At 42.2% G+C, this 10000-nt stretch overlaps 1 protein-coding gene across 1 annotated transcript in view; it reads right to left on the bottom strand.

Moving 5' to 3' along the window:
- Nucleotides 1-10000, bottom strand: part of LOC134439183 (protein kinase C-binding protein NELL1-like) — a 289261-nt gene that overhangs the window by 144137 nt on the left and 135124 nt on the right. The window contains exon 12 of the mRNA XM_063189062.1: nucleotides 9335-9463. Within this exon, the coding sequence (XP_063045132.1) occupies nucleotides 9335-9463 (129 nt within the window). The remainder of the gene's footprint in view (nucleotides 1-9334; nucleotides 9464-10000) is intronic.

The raw sequence follows: 10000 nt of genomic DNA, 5'->3' as shown, positions 1-10000 counted from the left end.
TGAGGATGACTGGAGTGGCAGTGCAGGCAGACTGTGTCCACATGAGAGTCCCAGACTGTGAAGGCCCTGAGGGTATCGATCCCAGCACTTCTACATGACATTTAGCCATTTACACTCATGAAGACAAAATGCCTTTTTTTAAATTTCAAAACGTCTGGGTCAAGCTCAGTCTAGGGCGGGTCAGGGTGAGGACAAATTCTCTGTAATTATGGCGTCATGAGATGCAATAGAACATTCGAGGTCATTTGAAGGTCATGATGTATATTTATAGGTGTATTAGGGTGGAGGAAAGGGAATATGGCAGAGAAATGCACAAAATGAAATCCCCTGGTTTAACAGCTCAGCACCCGGCTCATCCTCATCCCTTCTCCTGAGATGGCTATGAAACATCAACCGAAAAACATGAACTGACTTCCTCAACTGTTACAGTCCAACCTCAAGATTATCCTATACTGACAGTCGATACTGCTACGGGAAAAAAAAAAAAGACACACATATGCACAAACGCAGGGACGGATTATGATTTCATGCCCCCCTGGGCCAGACAACAAAAAGGGCCCCCCTTTCATGTTGAGTTTAGTGTGGAAGCAAGATAAGCTTCTTGTTGGTGGGAGTTTGGGAAATTTAAAAATATGGTTGTTAAAAATGCAATTTGTGACAATGCACGCACACACGCGTGCACACGCATGCACACACACACACACACACACACACACACACACACACACACACACACACACACACACACACACACACACACACACACACACACACATACACGCTCCCTCACAACCACACACTGTATGCACACGCACACACACACACACACACACTGAAATCTGATCTCAAAGCTAGGCAAGCACCTTTGATGAACTGAATCCACTAGAAATCAATGTGCATTTGCGCCAAAACTACGCTGATACCTAGTGAGGCCTTGGGCTCAAGGAAAGTATGCTGGCTCCTTTAAGGCTTATGCAGCAATTGGAAGACATGTGAATAAATCACACCAGCACACATACATACTGTATGCACGTAGAAACGCATGCACACATGCACAAAGACATACATGCACACACGCACGCACGCACGCACGCACCCACGCAGGTGCACACACACACACACACACACACACACACACACACACACACACACACACACACACACACACACACACACACACACACACACACACACACACACAGCTGTGCAGCAGTGGATTAATTAGGATTGATGTAGTAAACACACACACACGCACGCACGCACGCGCGCACGTACGCACGCACGCACACACACACACACACACACACACACTCACACACACACACACACACACACACACACAGCAGAAATCCAGTACAGTATCTTTACAGCACAACACAACTGCAAAGACAGAAAAGAAAGAAAAAGAAAAGTCAGCTCAGGTCCTTGTACTTGACACATAAATAAATGTTGTAAAGAACATGAAAGCTTAATTATGAAATCCTCCATCTCGGGGCTCCAGCATGACAGCTTTTACTTTGTACTTAGACCAGAGTCACTTTGGAGATACAGTAGGTAGGAAAGGCACCTCTCTCTCTCTCTCTCTCTCTCTCTCTCTCTCTCTCTCTCTCTCTCTCTCTCTAGGAAAGGCATCTCTCTCTCTCTCTCTCTCTCTCTCTCTCTCTCTCTCTCTCTCTCTCTCTGTGTCTCTCTCTCTCTCCAGGAAAGCCATCTCTCTCTCTCTCTCTCTCTCTCTCTCTCTCTCTCTCTCTCTCTCTCTCTCTCTCTCTCTGTCTCTCTCTCCACTGTGGGAGGGTAAAATAGAGAGCGCTGCTGCTATTGCTGCTTCCTTTGCCTTGGCAGCTCCTGCTCTCCACACATACAGAGCTGTTTAAAAGGGGGGTAAAGGGAAGGGAACCTTATTATATTGGCTCTGTCTGAACAATGATTTACTCTTTTACTTTGCTACTGTAATGCCACAATTTGTCTTAGTTCTTGGGAGACGTTAAATCAGTACTGCCGCAGCAGTCAGCCACGGAGAAGATTGCCAGACTTAATTGTCACCGCTGAAATATGGGTCCAGCGCAACCGCAGTCAGCTCAGCTCTTTTCAATCGACTCTGAATTGTACACGTAGGTGGAATGGAAATGGAAAAGAATGTGGCAAAATATAGCTATTTGCTTTATAATGCACGGACCACAAACCACACCACAGAAGAAGACTAGAATGGGCACTCAGTAGAGCGCAAACCTTCGCCTACGCCACTTATTTTTTTCTGGCCATCTTCAGAGTGTGGGGCATAACATTCTCCAAATTTTGGTGTTAGTTTCATTTAAATCGGACCGGAATATCGTAATATTACATTTTTGGCCCAGTATTGACCTCTTATTCAATTCCGCATTGACCTTGACCTTTGACCCAATCACTCCCAAAAAGTAATCGATTGTTCCTTGGGTCATGACCAATCATCCCAGTAAATTGCATAAAAATCGGCTGAATTTACGTTTTTTACCTTTTCGTGACCTTGACCTTGACCTTTGACCCAATCACTCCCAAAAAGTAATCGATTGTTCCTTGGGTCATGACCAATCATCCCAGTAAATTTCATAAAAATCGGCTCAATTTACGTTTTTGACCTTTTCGTGATCTTGACCTTGACCTTTGACCCAATCACTCCCAAAAAGTAATCGATTGTTCCTTGGGTCATGACCAATCATCCCACTAAATTTCCGAAAAATCGGCTCAATTTACGTTTTTGACCTTTTCGTGACCTTGACCTTTGACCCAATCGCTCCCAAAAAGTAATCGATTGTTCCTTGGGTCATGACCAATCATCCCACTAAATTTCATAAAAATCGGCTTAATTTACGTTTTTGACCTTTTCGTGACCTTGACCTTTGACCCAATCACTCCCAAAAAGTAATCGATTGTTCCTTGGGCCATGACCAATCATCCCACTAAATTTCAGAAAAATCGGCTCAATTTACGTTTTTGACCTTTTCGTGACCTTGACCTTTGACCTTTGACCCAATCACTCCCAAAAACGAATCGATTGTTCCTTGGGTCATGCCCAATCATCCCACTAAATTTCATAAAAATCAGCTCAGTTCTACGAAGTACAAACAAACATTTTGACCTTGACCTTTGACCCAATCACTCCCAAAAACTAATCGATTGTTCCTTGGGTCATGACCAATCATCCCACCAAATTTCATAAAAATCGGCTCAGTTCTGACTGAGTTATACGAAGTACAAACAAACAAACAAACAAACAAACAAACATATTCACAAATAAATAAATAAATAAAGACACAGCGGCCAAAACATAACCTTCTGGCGAAGGTAATGATATGACTAACATACAATACTGTATCAAAGTTCAAGAGAGCCCTTGTGCACAAGCCCTCAGTAATGCAGGTGGAGGTGTGAGGCAGGAGAAGGTGAATCAATGAACAAAATTCAAGAGACACCGCACACTGCTTACTTTTCTTTACTTTATTTCTCGGAGCGAACAACGCGTTTCGCCCAATGCGTCATCGGGCGAAACGTGTTGTTCGCTCCGAGAAATAAAGTAAAGAAAAGTAAGCAGTGTGCGGTGTTTCTTGACTTTTGTTCATACAATACTGTATGTGTAGGTGCTGGAAACTGAAACTGTTTAAACTACAATTAGCGTGCAAAACAGTGGAGGAAATATATATTTAGAGGGTAGTGAAATTGCTAAAGTTTTAAACTAGAGTTATGTTTCATTACATACAATTAAAACCTCCTTCCCATCTGTTTTGTATTTTTTAATATCCTGTGCTTATTTTTATTTTCTCATATAACCGCTCAACTCATAACTTTTTCCATTTCGTCTTTGTTAAGGATTTGTCCTTGTCTTGTTTTTTTATTCCGTCCTTTTCCCCAGTAGCTGTGTAATGGAGTCAATTTGGTCCAATGAGGGAAGCTGTTGGGCTTTTTCGCAGGTTCGGGATAAGTGCTGCTGAAAAATACTCTGGGAGTACGCCAGGCTGGGATCCAGTCCTGCCAACATGGGAATGAGTGATGAACACAAGTTTCCTATCCCATCCTATCCTATCCTCTCTTTCTATTTCTCTCTCTCTCTCTCTCTCTCTCTCTCTCTCTCTCTCTCTCTGTCTCATGATGAAAGATCTCATTAAGTTCCTGACTGATTGGGGCAATTAGTTGGACTAAGACAGCTAAGACGAGTTGGAGGAAATCGGCCTAATGAGTCTCCTCGACCCTCAGACTGGAATGTAAAATAAGCACCTCGGAAGAGAAGACTGCATTCCGATCAGACACTCTAAACACCATGACTGCACACTCAGCAGCCAAACATAAAACCTGCCAAGTCTTTTTTATATATATAAACGTATAGGTCAGAATCAAACACATGCTGATTCTTAGAACCTGAACTACAATTTGACACCACCTCATTGTATTTGTTTTGGGCTACCAGGGTCATCAGTAGATCATGATCCACCACAAGGACAGTAAATTGGCATGCAAAGACAGTGTTCATACTTTTTCAAATTTAGTGTCAATGTTCTGAAAACAGCATTTCATACAGTAGTCATTCCAAAATGCTGCTCAAATTGGGAAATCGCTGTCTTTATGTCCCTAACACAGGGCAAACCACATTAAATTGGACCGGAATGCACTGCAAGAGACATGAGCCAAGTGAATATGTGGTCTCTGAAGCAACTTTGATCCGCATTTGCATTCAAAATGGCATTAGAAGACAGAACTCCCACTTTCACACAAAGATTTATGCAAACGACCGTCATAAGTGACATGCCAACATAACTCATACTCCAAGAATCACGAGTACACAATGACGTGATGAGGAGGGCTTATGGAAATGATCGCTACTTAGTACTTTGCTCCTTCTGCAGGTTGCATGAGATAACAGCTTTTTTGGCGAGTGTTTTGCTTGCCATTAGAGTCGAGATGGCCATAACAATTCAGCTTATGGTTTTTGAAAGACACTTAAGCAGACATTAAACACCACTGCAGAACATTTTGGTTGTTGTGGAGGCGTAAACAGAACATTCAGCCCCCGAGCTACGCAATCAATTTCTGACCCATCAGGGCCCAGAGACTGTATGAATTAGATTTGTTGAGTCTCATTTCGACACCCAAATGAAGACCCAAACGGGCCGATGGGCAACGCCAGAGTCGCTACTGAGCCTCAGAGATAGTTGTTAATCTGTGGGCCCTACAGTAAAAAAAGGGGGCCCGCTATAATCCCTTATTATGTTTTGTTCCCCGATGCACCATCGGCAGCGTGAATAATCCAGCCCCTCTGTGCAGGAGATTATAAAACAAAAGACCATGTCATGTACCACGCTCTGGTCTGAATGGGGAGGCAAGGCAGCAGGTAAACAACCTGTGGGCTCACCCCACAGTAATGGAATCGCACAGGCACAGTCACAGGCCAGACGAGACAGAGAGGATTCTGGAGCGATTCTAGGACATTTCTGGTATATGCAAAAATTCCACATTTGTGGACGATTCATTTTATGGCTCGAGGGGAGATATGGGGAGCAACTGCCTGGAAATATGTTTGACAGACAACTGTCCCCAGCGGAAAATTGTATTATGAAGAGGACGCGACGAGTGTCTATTATCTTTCATGGTGTGTGTGTGTGTGTGTGTGTGTGTGTGTGTGTGTGTGTGTGTGTGTGTGTGTGTGCGTGCGTGCGTGCGTGCGTGCGTGCGTGCGTGCGTGCGTGCGTGCGTGCGTGCGTGCGTGCGTGTGTGTGTGTATTTGTGCGTGTTTCTATTTCATGGAATTGAAGGGGAAAACGTTCATGTTCATGTTGCTGTTGCTTCAATCTTGATACACCTGTCTCTTGTGACAGTGAGGCTTAACACATGTGGACACAGTGCCTTGTCTGCCTTGTTGACATGATCTATCCATGGCGTCCTCACAGCAGCTCACAGTGATGGCTGCTACCAGGGCCGGATTAAGATGGCCTGGGGCCCCTAGGCTACAGGTTGCTGTGGGGGGCCCCCCAAAAAGCGAATTTCGCACCAAACAAATTTACATAGACAGTGTCATAATTATGTGCTAGGAATTAAGTATAAAATGTCTACCAACTGTACTCAACATGACAGATGAATTCGTCAATATTGCATCTGGTCATAGTTCTACAATTTTTCACTTCTGACCAATCTGGGGCCCCCTAACAGGTGGGGGCCCCTTGACTGCAGCCATATCTAGCCTGTGCGTTAATCCGGCCCTGGCTGCCACTGCTGCAGCAATGGAGGAGAGCCCTATCTCACGCCTTTCGTAAAGTCTTCACGAAAAAAATAGAGTAATTTTCGTGGTGCATTCACGTTATTGCCCGCCTTTCGTAAAGTCTTCACGAAAATAATAGATTAATTTTCACGCTGCCTATTCACTTGAATTGCCCCACTGCTGCTATGGTTGCAGGGGCGGGGAGGGGGTGCTGACAGAACACTGCTGATACACTCGGGACTCACTAATTCGACGCCCTTTCGGTACTTACGCCTTATGTCCCCTAAACCTAAACCAAAACCTAACCCTAACCTTAACCCTACTTAACCCTAAACCTAACCCTAACCCTAACCTTAACCCTAACCTTAACCCTAACCTTGACCCTAAACCTAACCCTAAATTGCTTGTTTGAAATGTTTGATTACCATGTAGGCTACCGAAAGGGCATCAAACTAGTGGGTCGCTAGGCAACAGTCGGGCAATTCAAGTGAATAGGCAGCGTGAAAATTAATCTATTATTTTCGTGAAGACTTTACGAAAGGCGGGCAATAACGTGAATGCACCACGAAAATTACTCTTTTTTTTCGTGAAGACTTTACGAAAGGCGTGAGATACGGTTGTGGAGGACGAGTATCTCCCCTACGGAGCCGAACAGGCTGCTCCATAGATCAGTTGCCACTGATGCTAATATACACATATTGTATATACACATAAGTCAAATTATCCCAACTATATTGTTCTAATACATTTATTAGATTCAGAAATAAAGGAAAAAACTGAAGCACTGTGTGGATCCAGACTTTTTTACACGGGTGCTCTAACAGTAAGTGGGTAAAGTAGACATCAAAAAATAAAGAGTAGGCGACTGTGGCACTGCGGTTTCTTATTTCTTTACTTTTAAAAATGAGAAACCGGTTTGCCACAGTCTCCTGCTCTTTATTTTTTGATATTTATTATATTATTATCCATGGCTATTGCTGTTGAAATGGGTAGGGCATTACAGGGAGTAGGGAGACTGAACAGGAAATTCATGAAAAGATTCAATAATCTTATTCACTCACACAGGTTACGTGATTTGCTACATGGAGAGAGAACATAGAAAAGGTCCAAGCGGAACATTTTAAAATCCAAAAATGATATCTCTATGCACTTGTAGATTCAGAACAGTGGAAGTCCACATCAGTCACACCAGATACATTTCAGCAGGCTTTCAACAACAATTTGACCTCCCTATCTGAAATACAGGTACATTTCAGCAAGCTGTCAGTGTCAATTTGACCTCCCTATCTGTGAGTGACCACCAGAAGTGATAAGAGTAATTGGCTTGAACTATAACTGCTTGAAATGCAGGAGGAAAGAAAAAAAGAAAAATGTCAACCAACAACAAAAGAACTCAGAAATGTACTGATATACTGAGACTGAAATACTGTCTGTATGTGTGTGCGAGCGCACATGCTGTGTGTGTGCATGTGTGCATGTGTTTGTGAAGTAAAAAGGGAAAGAAAGTATGAATGCGTAAAGAGCTGTGGTACTCTAAAGGTGTACCTTTCCATAACTAAAAAAAACCTGGTAATTAATCCCAAGACGCTTTTAACTTTCATAACTAATTATCTCTATTGGAAAAATAGCTACAGTGCTGTAGATAGTGTGTATTGTGTGTATGGTGTGTAGTGTGTGTATTTCACAGCACTTAAAGAGAAGAAGGGATGATTGGAAATGAAAGTGTGGAGCCATAATGGTGATGCAGAGCCCAAGTTGCAGCTCAGAACTGCACTCTGTATAATGTACTGTAGTTATGGATGTAATACATGCAATACAATTTAATGTATATTTTCATATTTTCCTCATCCAATGCTCAGTACTGAATAATACTGCATGCTGTCAAAAGCACTTCATCTAGAGATACATATTTCAGTGAAATTCAAAGTTAATCTTTGTGAAACCCATAAATCCTCTTTGTTAAACATATTGAATGCCACGCAACGTAATTGTACGCTTTTTTTGTTCCCATGCATAGATTGTCAGCCCGTAATAGCACGTTTTTTTCTCACAGCTTTTATACGTACCGTGTTATGTGTCTATTATGTGTCACAAAATATTATGTGGCTGTTCAAAAATGTTCTAAAGTTGTCTGTTGTCTGGTACTCTAATGTCAAAAATCCAAACACAGTGTGGCATTCAATAAAAGTAAAAAGAGATTCAGAAATGTTTTGTTGTTTCCATACAGTGTGAAAAAGTAATTGTAAGTCAAGCCAGTTTCTCTGTTAGTTGAATACTAATGAGATGGGTGTAACACCTGATGGCCCCAACCCCCATGTCAGTTTTCCATGTGATAATTTTCTTTCTAATGGTGTCACTTATATGTTTGAATGACAAAAACTCACAGAGTTATAGATGTGCTTTTGGAAAAGTGTCAAAATTCCTACCTGCGGGAGCTTAGACTCCAGAAGGTTAATGTATTACAAACAGATGACAGCAGACTATAAGCTTACTACTACCACTCTTGAAGAGCACTGACAGGTGGCTTCTGAGCCCTGTTAGCTTCAAAGGGAATGCAAAGGAAATGGGGTTTAATGACTGACTGGCACTTGCACCACCTCAGCTGTATGCTGAAAATGTAACATGAGCCTGAATCCCTCACGGACGGCAATATTACAACTTAAAACGCTGAGCGTACACATCTTAACGCAATGCGGACCATTCGCACAAGTGATTTGAAGGATTTTCAAAAGTTCAAAAAGGCATTGATATTACTCAGCATCTGAATACTATCCAAAGACTTTCGAACGACTCACAGGTCCAAAGTCCAGAAAAACAACCTATTTAGAACTCAATGTCCAGGCCTTGTAAACTCAATACATCAACTACACCATTTGCCTTGTTGATTATGTTCAACTTAATTACTCCGCCACGGTGTGGTAGCATAAAGCATATCACATGATAATTAGATTTGTGTGAATGTGTGTGTGAGTGCAAATCCAATAGAGAGTAACAGGAGAAGATTATTACAACTCTTGCTGCAGCAACAGGAGAACTCAAGTGACCCCACAGTCCTGCTGTGTTCTCTGTAGGAGGAATATTAAGGAGGCCCAAGCTCTACTCTCTTCTTACCTTCGCAGTCTGTGGAGTCCCCATGGACGGAGGCAAAGCCACTCCTGCATTCACACTTGGCTTTGGTATCTTGGTTCTTACACACCGAGTTTTCTCCACAAATAACTCCCTCAGCACAGAAGTCGTGACCTGAAAAGAAACAAAAAAATAGAAAAGGCACAAAAGGTGAACACTCAGGTTTCATTTCAGATTAACATTATCCTTTGCGAGAGGAAACAATTTTCTTCTTTATCATAGAAAAATGCTTGATTGTGATTTCAGGTCATTAACATTAGGCCTATCTTTTTCAAGAGGAAATCATTTTCCTCTTATTCATATACAAATTCCGGTTCATGGGAAGAACACTTTTAAGGGTAAAGGGTATATCAGCGCCAAAGGGTATATCAGCGGTATGAGGGAAAATTGAGGGGCATTAACATCAGTGGAAAAAATAAACAACATGAAGACTTAGTCTACAACCTTGAGCTACAATTTTCACAATCTAAGGGCTATTTTCACTGTGTAGGTGCAATTCCTATGAGGGAAGTCGTGACCTGAAAAGAAAAAAAAGAAAAAAAAAAGGCACCGTTCAGGTTTCATTTCCAATTAACATTATCCTTTGCGCGAGGAAACAATTTTCTTCTTTATCATAGAAAAATGCTTGATTGTGATTCATATGGGAGGGAT

Source organism: Engraulis encrasicolus, chromosome 22, assembly GCF_034702125.1.
Source record: "Engraulis encrasicolus isolate BLACKSEA-1 chromosome 22, IST_EnEncr_1.0, whole genome shotgun sequence".
Taxonomy (NCBI): domain Eukaryota; kingdom Metazoa; phylum Chordata; class Actinopteri; order Clupeiformes; family Engraulidae; genus Engraulis; species Engraulis encrasicolus.
Note: the sequence above shows the minus strand (reverse complement) of the source record. Positions and strands in the feature narration are given on the sequence as shown.